This window comes from Leuciscus leuciscus, assembly GCF_965113295.1.
Source record: "Leuciscus leuciscus genome assembly, chromosome: 25".
Taxonomy (NCBI): domain Eukaryota; kingdom Metazoa; phylum Chordata; class Actinopteri; order Cypriniformes; family Leuciscidae; genus Leuciscus; species Leuciscus leuciscus.
The window spans coordinates 8,444,679-8,468,192 of record NC_138724.1 but is presented as its reverse complement, the minus strand read 5'-3'; the positions used below and the strand labels follow the sequence as shown (position 1 = coordinate 8,468,192).

At 37.5% G+C, this 23,514-nt stretch overlaps 1 protein-coding gene across 2 annotated transcripts; it reads right to left on the bottom strand.

Moving 5' to 3' along the window:
* Positions 1-5,471: 5,471 nt before the first annotated feature.
* sall1b (spalt-like transcription factor 1b) lies at positions 5,472-12,185 on the bottom strand. Of its 2 annotated transcripts, none has more exons than XM_082159253.1 (3): positions 11,845-12,185; positions 7,016-10,320; positions 5,472-6,873 (listed from the first exon to the last, which is right to left on the bottom strand). In XM_082159253.1, exons 1-3 carry the CDS (start codon positions 11,885-11,887, stop codon positions 6,499-6,501), a joined length of 3,723 nt encoding a protein of 1,240 aa, XP_082015379.1. In that variant the 5' UTR covers positions 11,888-12,185; the 3' UTR covers positions 5,472-6,498. The 2 variants fall into 2 exon arrangements, with proteins under 2 accessions (XP_082015379.1, XP_082015380.1); XM_082159254.1 differs by having other exon boundaries at positions 6,682-6,873; positions 7,078-10,320.
* Positions 12,186-23,514: the final 11,329 nt, after the last annotated feature.

The following is a 23,514-nucleotide window of genomic DNA, read 5'->3' as shown; positions in this document are numbered from 1 at the left end:
CTCCTTCTTCCTATAACATCTAACTGCGTCACAACGGAGATGACAATAGAGCTGCTATTAGCTCGATTAGCTGCTATTTAAAAAATGGCAGTCACAAGTTTCTGTTCGTCTTGTTGGTCACGGTAACCCCGCCCCCAGCCCCTGACGCAAGCGGTTCTTACTTCTAGACCAGCAATGTTTTGATGCCATTTAAGAATCACTTTTCCTGGTTCAGAGCTGGTGCTTTGGGTGTCGAAAGACAAAGAACTGATTTGAAACTAGACTCTGGCTCTGAACCAGCACTCAAACTCCCTTGCTGGAAAAGGGGTATGTGAAGTGATCCCAGTGAGGGTAGCCAGCTCCCTCAAAAGCTGACCGAGCATGCTCCGTCCTCAAGGCCTGGAGGACACTGGAGGCCTTCCCATAGTGTCAACAACTGACGCAACGTTGAGTTACCTCAAAAGGGAACTGCGTAGACCAGTCTAAGCTAGTTGGCTGGTCTTAGCTGGTTTAACCTGCTCCAGCTGGTCTCCGATCTTGACCCAGTTGGTGTTTAGCTGGTCTAGTGGGCAGCTGGTCTCCCACAATGATGAGACGATAAGTGCTCAAAAGTTCAATTAAAACCATCATCCATTCCTTGTATATCATAATTAAGTAGCTCAGCCCACAGCAAAAATTCACTAATCTAAAGTTTTATCCTGCATACCAGTATATTAAGCATACAATAGTAAACTTTTTACTGTCCTGTCACACTGCACTTTTGCTTTCCAGTGTGGACAAATAAATGTTTGACTAAATCTGCATCATGTCTGGTAAGACATGGTAATGAAAGCATTTTAACTTTGCAGTGCCACGTCTTTTGCTGAGTAAATGAAGCGTTTATACATTAAATATGATTTATTTTACTTTGACAGACAAAACAGCATAGCTACGCTAAACAAGACCAGCTATGAGAGCACCTAAATGACCTCATAGCAATGACACTTGGACAAGGGCAGTTAATTACAGGAATACAGACACAAAGAGGCGTGAGGACATTCATCACCACAATACATCCACTCTTTCTGCATCATATCACAGTTTATTAGTCCACGGATGCACTGGCATTTACAAATGACTGCTGCCTATGGAAAACGGCACATTTGCCTATATTGCTGCATACATTTGTGGAGTTTGATTCAGTGTCAAGGAGAGCTGCTCTCCATAGCTGTCGTATTTGTGGAGATTAGTCAGATAAGCTCTGTTTTATTCAGTTCACTGCTCTTTGACACAGCTATGAACACACATCATAGATCTTGAATGAGGCTTGTGTATGAAAACATATTTGAATCATGTTTGGAATATCTTTGACAAATATTTGAAGGTTAAAGGGTTCCAAAAAAGAAGAATACATTTTGAAAAATGTTTTTTCGTCCAATATTGTTTTGAAACCCATTTGACTTTCATTGTATAGACAAAAACCCTTGACATTTTTCAAAAATATCTTCTTTTTTGTTCTGCAGAAGAAAGAAAGTCATACAGGTTTGGAATGACATGAGTGAGCAAATGATGACAGCATTTTCCTTTTTGGGTGAACCATTTTAAATCATAAATTGAGTAAAAGTGGGCAAAAGTGTCATCAATACATTCCATTTCAATAAATGTATTCATATTTTGTGGTGCTTTTATGCAAAGCATTTAAATTTTCCTCATACTTTTCATATTTTCTGGTATAAATGTTTGTGCTACAGATGTGAATGATATATAACAGAGACTTGTGCTGGACTATTTTAGGCAACCACCTACAAAACTAGCCATAACACCCTAGCAACCACCTGGAACACCATAGAAACCACACAGTCATGTGACCCAGCCATATCTTGGTACCAGAATATCACAGTAGACATGGGAGTGGGCAACCATTTGATTACATTATAGCAACAGTTACAGCACCTACCAACACATTAAAGAGATAGTTCCCCCCAAAAAGGAAAATTCTGTCATCATTTACTCTCACCTCATGCCAGTCCAAACCCGTAAGACCTTCGATCATCTTCAGAACGCAAATGAAGATATTTTTTTGTTCATGCTTGAGCTTCTGTTTAGAGGACTTTTCTGTTTCTTCAGAAGACCTGGATTAAACCGCTTGGTTCATATGGATTTATTTTACGTTCTCTTTATGAATGTTTTGGGTAAACAGACTTTCAATGGAGGGGCAGAAATCTCTCAGGTTTTCTTCATTTGTGTTTCGAAGATGAAAGAAAGTATTTTGGGTTTGGAACGACATGAGGGTGAGTAGTTGATGAATTGATGAACAAATATACATTTTTGGGTGAACTAACCCTTTAAGACTGGAATACAACACACAACTTTTACACAGATTTCCCCCCAATATACAGTCAGAGCAAGACGACACTATAGATGGCTAGCTGTCAGATTTCACAAAATATTGTGTAGGCCTAGAATATGATTGGAACAGACACTGGTTTTTCAGTGGTTCTTCAGATTATAAATTTGTCCAGCATTATCAAACATGTTTTTACAGCACATTTTATTTCTGCATGAGGTTGTTGTGAAATAACTATGATGCCCAGTTTTGCTCTGTAAGTTGGCAAGTGTATGATGTCCAGTGTTTAAAAATCTGTTTAGATTTTGAAAGTCGTGTAGTGTATTCCAACTAACACTCATAAGCACCCTTGCAAACACTCAAACATATTCAACGGTCACTCAAAATGAAGTAAAAGTCTAGTAAATATTGAAAATATTTGTCATTTTAAATGACTAAAGCTGAACTGGGAAATATAGAACAGCATACAAGTGAATAATTCACTCCAACTAAATGTCATTAATATAATTGAATGAAAGTAAATTAGTTATTGTTTTCTAAAATGACTTTTTAAAATCAAATCAAAGGGTCAGCAAAGGTTCTCGACTACCTTATTTGGGAAACAATCCCCTCTGTGTGTGTCACAATCAAAAAATGGCAAACTCAGCTGTCCCGTGAGTGTTATTCTGTAGCAGCGCTGACTGATCCCATGGTCATCAAAGAGTCTACACAGCGTTTATGATCAGATATGATCTGAGCCATACGGATGCCTCACACAATGCCATAATCACAGTGTTATCAATAGTCGGGTTTGGGCTGGATACTTTTAAGCCCTGCTGGAGATTTGGCCGTTGCTCTGTTATTGAATATTTCCATTGTCAGTCCAACAAAAGTGTGATGATCGCAGGCAAAATGCTTACACAGCAAATTCTTTCTTTGCATTGTAAACAGTGGTTGATGTCAGCAGTTTTGAAGAGAAATATGTGATGATTGGAAAAGCGCTGTTTTGTTCCCCTGTGATGAGTTCTTAGAAAAAGCTGTCGGGCCAGTGGACAGCTCGATGTCACTCACCCTTTTTCATGTCACTCTCCTTCCTTTAACACATGGAAAAAGGGTTGCACGTTTTTTAGTTTTTTTTTAACAATTAAACTAACCTATTTTGACTTCTAATCTATTGTCTGTGTATAAAATTATTGTAATATTGCTGTCATTACACAATACAGTCCCTTTGACAAGTTGTTTCAGTAAAAAATATATTTACATAACAAATAAATGTAAATGAGTGATAGCTGCTTGTATGCGTTCAAAGTGAAAAGAAATAAATAACAAATAATATTTTGCATAAAGCGTAACATTGTTTTTTAGAACCATTCATACTTTTTATGTTGTAACATTATTTTCATATCACATTTCCCCCTAAATACCTCAAAATGTCTCAGTCTCATTCATTTCAATATTTTTTCTGTATTATATTTCTTTATTCTTTTATAATGTAAAATATTTTAAAAGCACATTAAATGCAATACAACAAACACTACAGTGATCTGTGAATACTTTAACATTGAAATAATAATAACAAATTTTATTAGTGTAATGCAAGTTTTTGTGGCAACAATTTTCATTTAAATAATGGAATGCAATACAAAAAAAAAAAAAGGAGGTCCAAAAATAGGCTTTATTTTCTTTATGAAATATTGTGATATTGGGGTGAAATATGACCTGTACATTTCCCTGACTGGTTTTCTGAGTTTCACCCCAATAATACTTACTGATAAACTGTTTATTCAAGAAATGTTTAATATAAAATGAAACATTTTAATATTGTAATTTTTTCATGGCTGTTTTAGGAAAAAATTCAAGCCACCATTTTGGCACCATCCATGTATCTGTGAGATCTGGGGATGTAAAACACCAACTTTCCCAGTTCACTCGTCAGGTGTCTGCCCGCCTGCTTACACCTCCAGTGCCTCCCATCTGTTTGAATCAGATATGTATCTGGAGAGCTTTGTACTCCCTTGAGCTTCATTCTAGCCGATTGCTCATTTTATAATGCTAATGGTGGCAGGCGGGATGGTGTTGGGTTCCCGTCAGCTGGTCGCTGCGCTGGGAAGAGTGTTTAATGGACTTTGACAGTTAAGAGGGCAGATCTTATTCACTGAGGGATTTGGTATGAGCTATTATTGTCATGACAATCAATGGATGTATTACTCAACAGACCTCAATGAGTCAGATGTTTTTGGTCATACTAAAGCAACTCTGCAGGATGTATCACGGAGGAGCTCACACACGATGGACCACTCATTTGTATGCCATAATAGTTTTGATAAAGTTATCAAGACTACATCTGACAAGCCCTAATGAGGTGGAGACAAACATAACAGCACCATTTAAGTAATGTGTTATTAAGTTTTTGTAGCTTTTTTGGATAAAATTTAACTTGTAAAGAAAGACTACACGCCTGCGCACATATATATACTATCGCGCAGACCTATAGACTAAACGTAATACGCATGTGCACGGCGTCAGCGTTTTCACAGATTTGCGTTTTTAAAGCTTGCAGAGATAAAAAAAAAAGATAAAAAAGATATATATATATATCTTCCTTTTTTCTTAAAGGCTTGCACCTTGGAACCTATTTCAAGGTGTGTGTTCTCGAGCCACCAAACACTGTTTTGTGCGAATGAGCGGCCGGAGCGTGTTAAGGGTTTTCTGTTAGAACGGTGTCGTGTTAGCGGCCCCTAAGTTAATAACTAATGATCTTTGTAACAGAAGTGAATCGATCAAAACTAACTTTAGCTGGACAATAACTTTATTCTAGAGCTGCTATAAAGCCAAAACAATCTCTGTCACTTTAATTTCCTATTTTCACTGTAAAGCTGCTTTGAAACAGTCCATATTGTTAAAAGCGCTATATAAATGAAGGTGACTTGCCTAAAATTAGCAATAAATCTTTGTGGGAACTCAGTAGGACCAGCTCTGACTGGCAGCTATGGAAAATACAATTATAACAGTCAGTAGCCATTTCATAACATAATTACCACAGTAAAAACAACCACAACATGTTCAAATAAAGCATTTTATCACCTATCAAACGCACATACACACAAGAAACGCTAAACCATTGCTGACCATCTGTCTGTGAGGTTTACAGACATGAGGTAGAGCTGATGAGTCGAACCTGCTCCATGAATGGCCTCTATTATTCTATTTGGTTGAAGAAGTATCATCTTCCATTGGCAAAGATCATTGCGTATTAACACAATGTGTTATTATTGGTAAGTTTATTGAAATGTAAATGCAGAGGACAAGGTGACCTAGATTTTTATCAGTAGAGAAAGGGCATGAATTCTGCTTGTGTGTGGAAGTAGGGGAAGAATCATTTCTTTGTTAAAAGTAAATCACTGGAAGAGACAGGTGCTTGAAGGTATACACACTCATATGGTACAACTTATAATGAGTAAAATATAATGAGTCATTTCAAAAGCACACTCCTTTTATTAATCAAATGGAAAGTGAAATGATTGTGCTTTGTATAAGCCAAATGACAGTTAAAATGGAAAAATGGCTTTGAGAACTTGCAGTTGCCATAACATTCAAGACATGATGCCACAACATGAACTAACGTCATACATAACAGTTCCTCCAATGTAACAATTTAAATGTACAGAGTGTGTTTTAAAACAATACAAAAATAAAAATAGTTTTAGTATTTTTAGTGTTGTTTACATTAACAATGCAAAAACTGTAAGTATAAAAAGAACACTCAATTCAAGCACAAATGATATTAATGTGAAACAGTGATTGATAAATAGTGTTTGATAAAGAAATAGGGATTCATTTCTCCATTAAATACAAATGTACCTCATTACAAAACCTATTACAACCAAGTGTTTAGCAAATGTGATGCATGAATACCTTCAATTATTTATAAAACTTAAATGCTATAAAATAATAAATCATAGCTGCATATTAACAATAGTTATAATCTTCCTCAGCAAAACAACAAAATAGCATCAAATTAATTTATACCATACAATCAACACTACTTCAGTTGTGAAAATCTACCCAGACTATATAGGCAACATTAACCAACAGCAGAATCTTTAATAATGTCACTACATAGGGTACACTTGTACAAAAAACCCCAATGAAACAGCACACCTATGAAATAGCATCACATTTAAATTATGGGTTTGCATCCTAAAAGACGAAATTCAATCAGTCACTGTTGTTTTATTATCTTCAACCAATTGCCGGAAATGAAATGTTGCACCATTTTCACTCAATCTCTCAAGCCAAGGTAAAGCTCTGTTGAGTTGTAAGTTTTCCAGATGCCCAGCAGAAATCGACAGGTGAGGTATGGCACCATTTTGAATAACAGGTATTTCATTGGTCCTCATACTCAAACCACTGGTGAGAGAGGTATACTGGCTCCAGACACCTACAGAGTCCCCGTTACGCACTTTATCCACAACATCTTTTGGGGGAGCGTCTTGAAATCGCTCAGAATTGGATCTAAGGAGTGGAGCATCAAGCCTGCGACCTCGTCTGGCTGGAGAACTGCTCCACATGTGAGTTCCCATATGAACCTAGATGGAAAACAGGATGGAAATGGCAAGTATATAGTTGGTCATAAGGTATCTGGGATAATACAACTGATTCCATAAAAGCAACAAAATACAAACTGACAATCAGTGATGGAACACCTTTAACAACCTTGGAATGGTGTACCTTCAAATTTCCTTTAGTGGTAAATGCACGTCCACATATGTTGCAGGCAAAGGGTTTCTCACCAGTGTGGGTTCTTTCATGAATCTGCAGTGCACTTGAAGAAGAGAAGGTCTTCCCACAAGTGTGGCAGAAGTGCTGTTTAGCTGTTCGTCGAAGTGGTGTTGCTGTGGAGAGTAGAGGTAATGTAGAAGCTGTTGAGCTAACTATACCTGTGGGTGAATCTTTAGGATCTTTTTTAATGAGCCCATTGTGTTCAACTCTTTTTGACGGAATGATTGGTTCCATGGAGGGTAGAAACTGGTTTGGAGGAAAAATCAGGATCTGATTTGTTGGCTCAAACAGCTGTGAAGGTAAGTCTCGCATCTGGTGGGTAAGCATGTGCTGTTTAAGGTTACCTTTGGTTGAGAACCCTCTGTTGCACGCAGTGCAGATGAAAGGGCGCTCTTTGGTGTGACTTCTATAGTGAATGTCCAAAGCACTTTGACAGGCAAACGTCTTGTTGCAAATATCACAAACATTGCTTTTTAGGGATCCCCGCTCGTTGAAGGGTAAAATCATGGTCAAGCTATCGTTTGGTATATCTCCAGATGTTCCTTCAAGTAAACTAGACACTGTAAGACTAGGCTGCAGGCTTGAGTTGTTTGAGTCAGCAGATTTCAGGTTTCTGTCAGTTGTTGTGTATCCTTGCATTTCATAAGCACAGTCATTGGGGCAGGATGGGTTCCAGGAGGGGCTTGTCTCAGTGATGGCCAAAATCCTCCTCCTTAAACTCTCATGATCCCTGTTTAGTGAAGATGATCTCTGGGTTAAACAGTCCCTATCCACTGATCCATTCCCCATAGTCAACTTATTGATGTTTGACGAATTCTCCACATTTGAAAATGTAATCTGACTTTCTGACCCAGTTGCTCTGGTAAACACAGAAGAAGCAGTTGAAGAACATAGACTTTCTGGTGAAGAGTCTTGGTATTTTGAATCGGATACACCTTCCATAATTTCTATGTTCTCATTGGGAAAGGTATCCACTTCCAAGGTCCTACCATCTACAGAGTCAGTGTCCTGGTCCATGGGTTCTTCTCTATCATGCAGTGGGACGTTAGGGATGTGACCACCCATATGCATGTGGATATGCTGCTGTAAAACCAATGCATTTGTAAACTTTTCTTGGCATATGGGGCAAGAATGCTGTATTCTAAGAGTTGGCATGGAACGATGAATGCTATAGTGTGTCTTGAGATTGCCCTTAGTTGTAAAAGCCCGTCCACACACCCTGCATTTGAATGGCCTTTCTCCGGTGTGGGTGCGGTAATGCATTTTAAGGGCACTTTGACAGCTAAGAACCCGGTGGCAGATTCCACACTCATTAGGGTCAGTAGACTTCTTGTCAATGTTCTCCACCAACTGCTCCAGCTTTGAAGTCTCAGATGCTCCAGAGGGATTTGGAAGACTTCCAAAAAGAAATTTGGTTTCTAGCTGCTCTGATTTTAGCTCAGTTATTAATCGTGTACCAACCAAGGTATTAATAGCAATGTCGTCTCTTGAACCTTCCCCTGAGGAGCTTAGTAAGGTAGCGATACTCAAGGGTTGTGTAACCTCTTGAAATTTCTCATTTGAAGTTAGAGGAGGGCTACTGCCAAATCCCTCTTGATGCCCGTTACTTCTCTCACACACCTCACTGACAACAGGACTATGAGGTTTGGTTATTGATACCCCTTCCTCCTCTTTTTTAATGATAGGTGGAAGACTTGGCAAAGATGATGGAAGCACAAAGCCAAGAGAGTTACCCACTAAAGGTTTACTATCCAACCAGTTAAGAGCAGGCTTCTCAGGAGGCAGAGACATGCCGTAAGGAACACCTGTGCTGGTTGGGACATTATCTAAATGCTCAGGAACCGGATAAGGATTCATTAGTATGTTAGGATACTTCTCCTTGTGACGTTGGAAATGGACTTTGAGATTTCCACGGGTGGAAAATCGATTCCCACATACGTTACATTTGTAGGGTCGCTCTCCAGTGTGAGACCGCAGGTGTATTTGCAAAGCACTATCACTTCCAAATACTTTGGCACAGAACCTGCATTTGTGCTTGAATATACAATCTTCGGATGGCCTCTTGTGTTCACATAAACTCACATTGAGAGGTTTGACTTTCCTATGTTGGGCTGAGGCAGTCAAAGCATTCAGGTCCTCTACAATTGCCCCAATACTAGGCAAGGAGTTTTCAAACATATTAAAGCTGTTTTGTTTATGGGCCAATTCAAGTTTGTTTAGAATCCCTTCTGTAAATGAAGCAGGAGATGGTGAAGTTGTTTTTGAATTAGCTGTGTCATCAACTTTATCACTGACTGTGTTTCCTTGCAAAGATTGATTACTACGCCGATCACTACCAACCTTTGATGGCAAAGGGCCGTCTCTGTTTTTTTCAGTCATTTGGGAGTTTCCTTTTTCATCCCTTGAACCATCTTGGTTGTTTTGTGAAATAACATGTTTAGACTGTTTAGCACTAGCAGTAAGGTTTTCCACTAGCCCAGCAGCTGTTGTGAGTTCTGAGAGGTGTGAGCTGAGTTTTCTCAGTGAACTGGTTTGAAACAGACCATTGTAGGTGTTTGTGGCCAAAGGTTTATCAGAATTTGGGGTTACTAATAGCATTATTTGGTGTCGAATATCTTCGATTAGTTTGTATTGCTGCATCTGCTGTTGCTGCAGTGATAACAGCTGCTCAATCAAACTAGAGGAGGCCCATTTGGTGTTGCTAGAGTTCCTGCAACTTGTCTTTGGATTCAAAGTAGTTTCCTGTGAGAACTGAGCAACAGCAACTTTGGTGTTTTCTAGGTTCTCAATGAAGACATTGCTATTAATGGCTGATAATTTACATAACTCAAGTAAGGTACTCTCTTGAGGTAGGACAGCTGAGTATGCTGAGCTAAAGCCATCAGCATAGTCTTCATTATCATGATGTAAATTAGACTTTTTGACATTGTCATGATTGCGGTTTTCAAATATGTGTAAGGATTTGTCAACATCCACTGATGCTCTACCATTAGAAAAGTCGCAATGTTCCTCCGTACTGTCATTACTTGTCACTCCATTCAAATGCTCCTCAGTGTTGAAGAATGATGAATTGATTGTGAGGCCAGAAGGTGGAGAATCTAGGCTTTCGTTTTCACTTACTATTAGAACTAACTGGTCTTTTGAACAGTCTTTCTGATGCTGATAGAGGTCTGTTATACTGGAAAACTCAGCACAGCATTGTTGACACATATGGACATCGCGGGTTGGAGTGGGGTCATTCTCCATCATATGATCTGTATTTCAAGAGGAAAAAAAATAAAAAGACATCAATTAGTATATTAGAGCATTTTAGATGGCAACTCAATGTAAACTTAAAGCTTAGCAATTGACAACACAGTAGCTTTCTTCTCAACAGACATAACAATACAAGATATTGTCTCAAAATTAAATTAGAATAACTTCATAGTTATCAAGACAAGTAGTAATTAAAAAAATTATCATGTAGCAAAATCTGCACACATTTCAGAATTACTTTATGCCATTTTGAGCATCTTGTAAATATATCCTAAATACACTACATTCTGACATGACATTCATTAAATAAAACACCTTTGTTTCAAGTGCATATTTAGGATAGCTTCACAGGTTTTGTTTTACATTTTAAAGATAAAACTTGAATATAATGAAAAAGTAAATTTTGATCCATTACATTCATGATGACCTCATACATGTCTGCAACAGCCAGCAATATAACACCTTACAGCAGTGGGAAGAGATGTAACAAAACTGGCCTGTAGTGTGTGTGTGTGTGTGTGTGTGTGTGTGTGTGTGTGTGTGTGTGTGTGTGTGTGTGTGTGTGTGTGTGTGTGTGTGTGTGTGTGTGTGTGTGTGCACGTCCGTGTTTCAGCATTAGAAATGAAAGACAGACAAGGTCCAGCAAACACTTTGAAAAGTTAATTTCAGAAAAGGTTTATAAAATTAGTAGGATTTGTTTTTAATGCTTATTTCATTTCATCTGCGGTCACTAAATTTTTTTTACAGCATGAACCTTCTATTAATAGGGTACAACAATAAGGTTTTTTTTTTTTTTTTGTCAACAGTTATTCTTTTCTAGCAATAAACATTAAATAAACATCAAAATAAAATAAAATAAAAAGAATGCATAGCAGGATTGATAGCTACAGAGTTGCACATTAAACTAGCCTAAATTAAACTAGCCCCATTCAGTGGTTTGACAAAGTCACTCAAGTTACATTTTGTGTACGAATTTAGATATTTTATTAGAAAATTGACTTGGTATGTTTACGGCCTAACGTCTAAATGGGTGTCACATTTTTTATGGAATGTAAAATTTGTAATAGGTTGAAAATCATGCAGTAACAGGATTGAGTGCAAAATGTGGGACACAACTAAATATTGCTAATATGATTTTAAAAACAAGATTTTTATTCATTTGTTATACATTTTTTTGGTTTTAACATTTGTAAATAGAGCCATCATCACCATCATCAAATTAAAGCTACAATGAAAACATAATTTAGCTTTTTTTCTAAGTTGTAAAAATAACACTGGTTCAACATCAGTTCATGCAGTGATTAATGGATATACTACAGATCATATATTGCAGGTAGCCTATCAACATGACTAACAGTTGTAGTAGACTACACTGATGTTGTTTTGTAATAAAATGTGAGAATCCTGGGGAAAGAGTTATACATGTTAAACATTAAAAGTGTTGTAGGCTACTTATTCCTAAATTTGCGCGTTTTGATCAAACTCCATCATCATGCAAGTTCAGAAAGTGATATAAAACTCACCGATGAGAACATACTGAGGCTTAGCCTGTTTCCTCCGGGACATGCTGGAATAAAACCTGTGTATCTTCCTGAAGAATCCACAAGTGTACTTTTATCAAAATTAATCAGTGTCAAACCAAAAGCATTCTTGTCAGTGAGCCCCGGCCAGGGGGAAACCTACCGCGCAACCGTTTGCATATTATTCATCATAACTGAGAAATAAGTTCGCAGAAATGAAGTTGCGATGATCTCACATGGATGTGCTAAAGGCAGTGATGTCAACAAAGAAGTATTAAATAAGTTAAAAACGAAAGTCGTTCATACATCACCGCACTGTCGATCACAATATCCAAATTAAACATTCCCACAACTCATAACATGACAACTCAAAGACCGCAAATCCATGAGGAAATTCTTTGACAGCGTTGGGAGAGTTCAGCCCCGCCCTTCGGTATTCCTATTGGCCGACACGTTTCACAGCCACGCCCTTCGAAGACCCTTATTGGTCAGTGTGTTTCGGCTCGGGCTAGACTGAGCTCATGAAAGCGTGTGTGAGAGCATGAATCAGTGGCTGGTAATGTAAGGATTAGTTTCACTACCAGCAACAGAAAACCAGTGATTTAAACTGGTAACAATTCATATTATAACTTTCATTTAATAAATCATTTACAAACATCGTCGTGCTAAACATATCAATAGTTCCAGTGTTGGGTAAGTTACTCTAAAAAAAGTAATTAATTAGGCACTACTACTAGCTTATAAATACATCTTTAACAGTGTACCCAGATTACTGTACTAATTACTGCATTAAAAAGTATTGCATTATTTATTACTAATTACGTTCTAAATCCCATATCAAGCTCGAACAATACAAGGATAGACATGAAAAATAAATGATTTAAAAATGCATAAATTATTCCTGAACTGACCAAAGTATTTAAATAGAGAAGGTTACATTAAAAACATTTTAACATTAGATGTTAAATTTGGATGTTAAATCTTCTATAGTTTTATATAGATGTTTTCTTGTCCATACAGTATTTAATGCAATTACATCAGAAGTAGCTGATTAAATCACAGAAAAATTAAGAAAAATTCCTTACTTCACTTTTCAAGGGCAAAGTAATTAAATGTATTACTTAGTAAGGCATTGTATATTTTGGTAATGTATATTACGTATCATCTGTTAATCATTACACCTAATGAAATTATTTTTGTTATGACTTAACAATGAAGGTTATGGAGTTATTATAAAGCGTGGTGTTTTGGTGTGAAGAGGGTCAGGCTACTGACAAAGATATGCTTTGTTAGTGTATTAATTCGGGAAATCTGTCTCTGCAGTAATACATTCAATGTCAACTTTTTTAATGGGTTATAATTACCTCCAGGATGCAACAAAAGGTCTAACCAGAACCCTACCCAAATAATGAACACTCTGTCATCATCACCCTCATGTCTTTCCAAACCCTTATGACTGACTTTCTTCTGCAGAGCAAAAATGAGAACATCTGAAGATATTTCGAATCAGTTCAGCTCATGAACAAATCATTTCAACTTGTTTGCTGAGTCTGAAATCGCATGTACTACATTTGGTTTGCAACTTACTTTGTGACCGATTACAAAATAATGTTCTATTTGTGTATTTAGTATGAATGAAATTCAGAGGTACATCCGCCATGTTGTCACAGTCATGTGACCTACGGCGTCAGTCATAACTCCTCTCCTGTGGCCTCATGGGATAGAAAAGTATCCAGTGGATGTGCACTTCAGAATCTCACTGAAGGTCATCCGGGGACTTTTCGCTACTAATTTGATACTATTTATTATTTATTAATTGATACTATTTGGCTCACATGCTGTTTTTCAACTATATAGTATGGAAATAGGCATATTCGGACAAGAGTCATCTTAACCGAATCAACTAAATAATTTTTCAGTAAATAACATTTCACTTAAACCTGCCCAGTCATTATAATGGCAAATACTAATTTAGAACTGTCTTGAAATCTCACTCAATTGTTCTGTGATATAATGTTAGGGGAAGATGGGGGAAGATGCCCCCCTTAAGAACAATGTGGTTTTACTTTTAAATTGTAACATATTTAGATATACTGTATGTTTAGCATGTCCAGTATGATGATGCACCAGCTAATGTGATATTAAGAACAAAATGTAAAATTATTCAAAGAATACCCACTTCTGTAAAATGACTTTTGATATAATTCTTATTAATAATTTTTTGGGGAAATAAATTATCATTAATGTAAAATACTAAATCAACAAGTAGGCTATATTTAAGATAGAATTTTGACAATTAAGTTGAATAATTGAATAATCAATGTCAGACAAAGTAAAATCCCAGTAAAAAAAGATTGATCTGAAAGGTAAAATTACACTGTGACTTATGTACAGGCATAATAATATTTACATATTTAAATATATGTCATAATAGCAACACTATGAATGCAAATTTAATGATTTTACTCAATTAACCTGTGGGTTTTAATGAAAGCAAATATGTCTGAAAGTCCATATAATTCATGGAGATATTAAACAATAACCCCGTTAATGACAATAATTATTCAATTTAAAAATAACAACACCAGTAACAACATGCCACTTGGGGCCTTCTGGGTGGCTCATCTTACCCCAAGGGTCTAATTTGATCTTTTTAATTCAAAATTAAACTTAACTTTTACTAAAGTTAATAAATCCCTTTTACTAAATAAATCCCTCATTAACAAATAGACACACACACAAAAAAACGTTGATATTCAACATAATAAAATGTCATAGATCATATTTTCCAGAGAGGCAAAATTAGATAAATTAACCTCAGAACTATCACGGCTGACTAAATCTCACAAATGTTGATATTTAGAATAGCATAGCCACTCATCAAAAGTGCTGAGATGAAATTGTGTGTGTAATCTATGGCCAAGAAAAAATAAATAAAAATAATAATAATAATAAAAATACATTTCATTTTGAGGTTTAATTATGTTCAGTACTTTATTTCAATTCACTTTCTGGTTTCTAAATAGATTACAAATAAACAATGTTCTTTGGAAATTACTCATTCATTCATTCATAAATAAAGTAAAAGGGAAATTATTTCATTTATAATTCAGTGCTGCTCAGTCATTATGCGGTACATACTAAAAGTATTTTTAGCATGTTGTGACTTTAATTGGCGACACAAACACACATTCATTATTTCCATCCCACTTTTGATTAACTCATTCACCTCTAAAACCACGCACACACACACACACACACACACACACACACACACACACACACACACACACACACACACACACACACACACACACACACACACACACACACACACACACACACACACACACACACACACACACACACACACACACACACACACACACACACACACACACACACACACACACACACACAACCCTTAAAAGTTTGCAGTGTGTTTTCACAGCGTCCTCTGCAAACAGAACAAGTCATTATAATCAAAAGCATTAATAGACAATGAGACACGCTGCCTCAGTGAGCCTAATGATATATTTTGCATGGTTGTCTGTTTTCAGAAAACATGATTTTATTAAATGCCACTGATGTAAACAAGTTATTTTTGCCCGTCGCTGCTCCGCAGCTCGTGTTGCCGTGAACAGTGATGTGTTGACCTAAGCCGGTTACCTTATACATGAGGAATTTTCCTGCTCTTTGATGGTGCGTGAACATGACTATTACTGTCCACCTGATCTTTTGATTCATGGTTCTTCCGTGCGGCACACAAATACATAAATACATATGTCATTTTGGTTTTGTGTGATAGAGGTGTGTGTGTTTGTGTGAACAGCAGCACACCAGGTGCTATACTGCACTCATATGAGTCATGTTTTATAGTCATTAGATATGAAGGGTTGTGCGGGAGCACTGTTATCCGTAGCCTAGGGTCCTTAGCAACAGACTTGATATGGACAAATGATACCTTCACTTCCTAAAAACATAAACACAGCATGCCAACACTGTCTCACACCAATATTTACACACTACATGTGCATAATTATCCACCGCAGATATATTTTGTTTTCTTCAAAGCCTTGAACACTTTTAAAGATCATTTTCCGATTACAGTCCATTTTCTGGTTGAACTTACCGGTTCTTGATGGTAATATGGTTTAAACCTCGGTAGTCTATGCAGGATCGGAGGCTACCATCCTTCTTTTCAACAAAGAAAAAACCAGCTACTGCAGGTGAGGTGGAAGGATGGATGAATCTGCTGTCCAGAGCTTCTTTGAGGTATTTGTCCATGGCTAATCTTTCAGGACCAGAGAGAGAGTTGAGCCTTCGACAAGGTGGGCAGGTACCAGGAACCAGTTCAAAAGGGCAATAATAAGGTCTATGAGGGGCAGTGAGGCAGCTCTATCCTTACTGAAGACTTCATAGAGGTCCCTATACTCCGGGGGAACACGGAATAACTCGGGAGTTGCTTTAGCTGGCTCCAGCTTGGGAACAGCCATGACTTCCGTGGACAGTGTCTCGGTAACAGAGACAGATCTCCACATGGAGATACCTGGCGAAGGTTCTGGGAATGATTCTAGTAGATTGAGGGAACAGCAGAAGGTGATGTCTGAGACCCGGTAGTTAGTTCCCCAGGTTCTAACAATCCCTCTGGACCAGTCAACGTGTGGGTCAAGGATTAGAGGGTGCTTAGGAGAATTAATCAAAAATAACCGTATCTGTTCCTGGTGTTAGCCCACCTTTAGCTGGAGAGGTGGGGTACAATGATTAACCTGTCCTGAACCCAGAGGACTGCCATCAACTGCCATAATGTTAAGGGGTTTCTGAAGCATCACAGGCTGAATAGAAAGTCTCTTGGCCATCTCAAAGTCCATAAAACTCCCAGCGGCCCCAGAGTCTACAAAGGCACTAACTTGATGATGTTGAATGCCCTGGGTGATGGTGGCATGGATGGTCAAATCAGAGGTCGCCAAGCTGGGGATGATTCCCATTCTCGCCCGGGCCCCCCTCCTCCTGGGTGAGAGTTGGCTTTTCCCGACAACTCGGGACATGCAAATTGAAAGTGTCCTGGCTTGCCACAATAGAGACAGCATCTCTCTCATCCGTCGGTTGCGTTCAGCTTGGGATATCCTGGTTCCACCCAGCTGCATGGGTTCCTCGGGGTCACTAGGAGACAAAGGCAGTTTAATAGGGCTAGTAGATTCAAGCAATCTTTTCTTCTGCTGTCGCTCCTGTCGGCGTTCCCTGAGATGATGGTCTACCCGGATGGCCATGTCAATGAGGGAATCGAGATAAGGCACAGAGTCTCAGAATGCTAACTCGTCCTTGAGTGCAGGAGATAAGGCATGGTGAAAGGTAGCTCTCAGAGCTTGTTGATCCCATCCACTCTCTGTGGTGAGAGTGTGAAACTCAATAGCAAACTCCGCTGCACTCCGGGTACTTTGAGAGAGATTGAGCAAACGGTGATCCGCATCTCCCCTACTAGCTGGATGATGGAAAAACTCTCTTCATCTCAGAAATGAAGTCTTGACTGTCGGCTGTAAGTGGAGATTTCTGATCCCACAAGGCTGAGGCCCAGTCCAATACCTTGCCAGTGAGAAGGGTAATGATGTAAGCCACTCTACTACTTTCAGTGGGAAAGCTGCTGGGCTGGAGCTGGAAGGCCAGTGTACACTGGGTAATGAAACCTCTACATCTCTCAGGACTGCCCTCGAATCGCTCAGGGGCTGGTAGTCTGGGCTCTGATGGTAAAGCGACCATAGATCTGGGTGGAAGATCAGGAGGTGGGTCTCAGGATGAGGAGGCTTGAGACTGGTGACTCAGAAGGTGAAGGATCTCTGACAGAGCCTGGTCGTGCCAAAAGCAGAAGAGCAATGAGCCAGGATGCCTGTGTTTTTTTCCAAAAATACAATCTTTACTTAAAGAAAAAATACAAAGTACAAATAAACAAGGAAAGCCGAGCTTCCATAAAACAGTGAAACAAAATAGACACAAGGGTCAAACGGTATAATAAAGAACAGACTTAACTTGAGAAGTGATCACAGAGCACAAAGGCTAGACACAGGTGAAGGGTATGAGGGTTAATGAGCAGAGTGCTGAACAAGGTTAGGGACGTTGGCACCATCTGCAGGAGTGGAGAGAACAGGGCTCAGCGTATAAGTGCCATCTGTAGGCCTGGAGGGAGCATGGCATAGAAGACTCAAGGAGAGCACTCCCTAATGGTCAGGAGGGGACCAACAATCCAAAGATGAGATATTTACATTTACTTAGCCCTTAGCACCAGAGAAACAAGCGCACAGCCATCTTTTTGCGGTAACATTTCTATGGCATTGCTGTCGTCATTTACTGTCATTGCAGTAAAGTGGATTTACTTCTCATGAGCATTGTAATGTTTGAAAGGGGGGTTTGTTCATAAGCTTGCGATTCAGTTCTGATCTTGATTCAATATCGATTCATTTGGCTAAATATCAGGTACAGTAGGGTCTACATATTAATTTTTCTCAAGGAAATTGACAACACATTAAAATTAACCACTCATTCTTGAAAAATGTATATAATGCCATTTTTATAATAACGTTATTTTTTTAATGATATAAGAGCAAAAATACAATAAATATGTAATTTAGTGCATATATTTAAAAAAAATATCCTCTCTAGATTAAATTTTTCTAGCTAACTAACATGCTATATGGTCCTTGAATGGCTTTATGTGACACATTTTTCAGAAGCTGTTTTATTTATGTCTTTACACGGTTGAAACACTCATTGAACGATTACATGAGACAAGATACATTTCAGTAAGCTGTACTGTATCTCTCAAGCAGCGCGGGGCCGAGAGCTGTGGCAAAGGAGCGAGGCCGGTGACACGAGTGCTAATGAGAGTTACCTGTGCGCCACACTGGTCTCGAGTCTCACGGAAGGAGATCTGGAAGGATAAAAGGAGGAGGGATGACAGTGTAAGAGGAGAGAAGCAGTCGTCCATGAGGGGCTGCCGCTTTACTTTCGTTTTGTTGTTTGTTTATTTTGATATTAAAGTTTAGTTGAACGTTTGCACCTCCTTCTTCCCTGAACTTTAAACCTCGTTGCACTTCTGATGTTCATTGTTTATTTGGTGGAAGACCGATGGGTTCACATGACAGCGATCTGTCACGTCACATTAAAAAGCACCAAAACAGTATTAAGTATTTGAGTTTTGTAATAAAATTTACAGAATTTGAAAACTGAGACTTTGTTTCATATTAAAAGTAACCTGCTCTGTCAAGTCTGTCGGTGTCAGTGTCCTCTCTGCTCCGCAAAGTTTTTTTTCTGCGTGAGAAAACAGATTTTGTGGTGTGAGAGCATAAGAACAGTGTCAATTGCGTGAGTCTCTCACTGAATGCGTGACAGTTGGCAGCTCTTAAACGAGTAGGTAAGGGGCGGAGTTACATAAGGTCTGCAATAATAAACATACTGGATATACTCGCTCACTGCCATTCATTACTATCCATTTTTAGAAATTCTGCAATAAAATCAATTTATTCTCATTTTCATTTTTATTCTCATTCATTTTGCATTTCAGCTCTAATTTTTTTATATTAAAGAACCAAATTGCCAAATGTTCCCCTGGACAGGTTTGAGAAGCACTGGTCTACCCAGCTAAGGAATAGCTGCATTTACGCCATGTTGTAATTACCGTAATTTCGAGATGACAACGTAGCTGTTCAGGTCCTCGGACTGTGAATTATGCATTTCTATGGCAATTTGCAAGACTATCATCACCTAAATGAATCTGCAGTAGGAGCTCTCAGAAATTTCAAGCTGTAATTACCAGCTCAATGAGGAAGTGAATGCTTTTTACAAGTTGAAATCTCGTAATTACGGTAATTTCAACATGGAGTGAACGCACCCAATGTTCTAAGAAGTTTGACTAATGTTCTGGCAAGCTTCTCTCAAAGTTATGAACAAACAGTAGAACGATACTTCAAAGTTGTCTGATCTTCAATAATCTAAAATAATTCTCAAAGTGTTAGCATAAAAACATTATACATTGTTCATGGTATACATTATTTCATTGAAGATTTTTTAAACGTGACTACTTGTTTCAGAATGTTTCGATAACATTCAAAAGTAACATTCCCATTTTTTTGCAAAACGATGAAATGGAATGAACATTAATATTCGCATACCAATAAAACATTTTTTTAAACATTTACAAAACTGGACGTTTTGAACGTTCAGAGAACATTCAGAAATAACATTTTCATAACTTGATGGGAACATTAGCAAAAGATTATTAGAAACATATTTTTGTTAGCTGGGTAATGTATATATGCCTGTCATGAAACTCTAGATGGCGCCGGCTGATGGGTCCTTAATGCAGCTGATGATCTTTACAGCATTAATTACTTGGCACAAGCTGATTGGTTCATGTCATATCTGCAGCCAATGAGCTTGCTGCTCAAGAAATGGCTGGTTACCATTCACTGCAATAAGAGTTTGCAGCATGCTTTCAGAGTTTGTCTGTAACCCTCCACCTTCCCCAGCTCCACCTGTATAGATCTGCTCTGGGTAATAGATGTATACTATTTGTGCAGCAGCAGTATGACTTACTTATGATTTCACTTTTCTAACTTTAATGAGTCTGTAATGTTGCTGTTTGAGCATAAACAACATCTGCAAAGTTACGACGCTCAAAGTTCAAAGCAAAGAGAGATATTTTCTTTAAAAACAATTTAAGGACTACAACAAATGGCTGGTAGGGACTACACGACATTCCTCCCGGGTTAGTGACATCACAAACCCTAAAATGTACATATACCCCGCACCCAGGAACACAATTTATAGATTATCATGACAGAATATGCTAATCAATGACTAGAAGATAACTACACATAAGCTACATAAATTCATCAACTAACCATTCAGAAATGTCCTGTTGCTTCTACATGTTGTCACTTCTTATTGAGTCTCTCCATCATTGTCTGACTCCGGTTTGAACATAAAAGCTAAACGTTTTTGAAATTTTCAGTGCATGTCTGTGTGAGGTAAAAGGGCACAAGCTGTTGAAGCTCCGCCCACGGTGCAGGGAGCAGCAGCTCATTTGCATTTAAAGGGACAGACACAAAAACGGTGCGTGTTTGCTCACCCTCAAAAAGTGACAATTTTAACATGCTATATAAAAATATCTGTGCGGTATTTTGAGCTAAAACTTCACATACACACTCTGGGGACATCAGAGACTTATTTTACATCTTGTGAAAAGGGCATTTTACCACCCCTTTAAATAGACCAAACTAATCAAAGAAATCAACATCAGGTGTAAGCTAATCAATCAGTAACCAAGGAGACAAACCAAAACAAACCAAGAGAAACAGAAAACAGCGCAAAAACTCATAGTAACACAAATAAAGATAACACATATAAGAACCCTGACAAAAGTTTCCTTTAAGTTTTGTCCCTCATTTTAACCATTTTTTTCAATTTTTTTTCTCAATAAACGTACACTTTTTTATCAATATGCTGTGTTATTTCCATTGCTATTTATTTGTGCATTTACGTGTTCTTATTTTTCATTCTGCACACTTTCCTATTCCAAGTTTTCTACATGAGTTTCAATGTGTGGATTGATGCCCGTCACTGTTATTTTGTCTGTGTTTTTCTTTCATCTTTTTTTCCCTCTCTTCCTCATCCTGTGAAGATTGAGCCACTTAGACAGTTCACAAAGCATCCGATGAAAGATGGAATAATATGTTCATTTTCACAGTGTTAAAAGACAAGAGAGAAATACATTCATCCTGAACACTCTTTTTTAGCACATTATTTCTGTAAAGAAAACAAGATTTTTTAACAGCAAAAGCATACATTTTTTTTTTTTTTTTTTTTTTTTTTAAATTACATATGTTAACTATTTTTGTCTTGGAAAACAAGATCACAAATAAGATATATTTATAAACTTTTTTTTCTCTCCTAGAAGATCAAATTGAGACCAAATTGAGACTTTTGCTTCAGTCTTTTCCTTCTCAGATTGTTTTCCTGAGAAAAAGGATCCATTTTCACATATCTAAGGATTCAGGGATCTCTTACGCTCATTTTTGCCAGACACCAAAGTTACTGTCAACAAATATTTTCATGATTTGTTCATCACAAATCAACTAAGGTAATTAATGTGGTTCAGATAACATTTTGAGTTTCTGTTGATTAAACCAATATCCTTCTTTGCATTAACTCAAAAAAAAAAATAATTTCAATGAACTCAAAATGTTAAGGCAACAAAGTTGCTTGCTTTTTTAATTTTAATTTTAATTTTTTTAATTTCTCACCAATTCCCACAAAATCAACTGACCTGATACAGTCTCCACATTGATTTTAGAGCTCTGTATGTCAACAAGTGTCTCATCTGTGGGGAATCTGTTTTTATTTTATTTTTTATTTTTATCGCTTTCAATCGCTCACCAAAGGGTAAATGTTCCAAGTTTGATCAAGGGCAAATATCCCATGGAAATGGATTTATGGATGGCCTTGGAGATGAATGAAACTTGCAAGGTTTGCTCTGTTCATTTTTGTTTTTACGAGAGCAAATTTCGATGTTTCTCCATCACTGACGGGTATTGTCTGACATCTGCATAAACGCGGCGCATATTTATGATGTGTCAGCTGTGTTTGTTTGCTGGACCTCACGGCATGTTAAATCCAGACCCTAAAGCTGCCAGCGCCGAGCTGAGACTTCAGGATTGACAAGTGTGTGAGTGACAGAACGAATATTTCTTCAGGAATATCAGCGTCAATGGATTACTTAAAAACAATCCCATGTTTTTACTGCCTCCATGTTTCCACGCGACACACTCCGTTTCGATCCTAAAGAATGAGAGCTTGTATAAATAAGAATAAAACCTTTAAAACTGAATATGCTTGTGTGTTTTTTGATAAAGTAGCCTATTTTTATAAACAGTTGCGGACTTTCTCAGTTGAAACTGGCCAGGAAAGGAATAGGATTGAAATAAAGAGCTCAAGTCTGATAGCCTGCATACAACTTAAATGTGATATTAGCCTACATATTTTGAGTTTTATCCAAAAATATGGAATGTTTTACAGTGAGACAGACCGACTGATACCCCAAAAAATCTCACGATTCATCATCAAATGTGTTGCTGATAGCCTATGTGTGTGCTATCTAAAATGATGTCACTTCCTCCTAAAGGATGATGTCATTGCAGAACTGTTTTTTTGTCAGTTAAACCGATACAAGACTAAGATGAAAAGAAGAGACTCCGGATTCATTCAAATTTATCCTAATTATAGTTAACATGTTTTTGTAAAAAAAAAAAAAAAAAAAATGTGTAAGGCATTAAAATGTAAATTATGTAAATGGTTTAATTTATTTTTTCTTTCCCTTTTTTACAATCGAAGTTCACTTCATAGTGATCACAAAACACAAATTAATATAATTCTGGTCTTTTAAAAAAAAGTGAGAATATTTTATCCAATATACACTAAAAAGTTTGGCTTATCATTTTCTTTTTGTTTAAAAATATTAATAATTTTATTCAACACGATTAAATTGATAAAAATTGCCAGTAAAGACATTTATAATGTTACAAAAGATTAGTGTTTCAAATAAATTCTGTTCTTATGAAATTTCTGTTCATCCAATAATCCTGAATAATTTCTGAAAGATCATGTGACACTGAAGACTGGAGT

Coding starts and splice junctions, on each gene's coding strand:
- sall1b (XM_082159253.1), bottom strand. CDS start 11,887: ATGTCCCGGAGGAAACAGGCTAAGCCTCAGTATGTTCTCATCG. Junction 10,321..11,844: donor GCCTCAGTATGTTCTCATCG/GTGAGTTTTATA, acceptor CTTGAAATACAG/ATCATATGATGGAGAATGAC. Junction 6,874..7,015: donor CCACTAAAGGAAATTTGAAG/GTACACCATTCC, acceptor TTTTCCATCTAG/GTTCATATGGGAACTCACAT.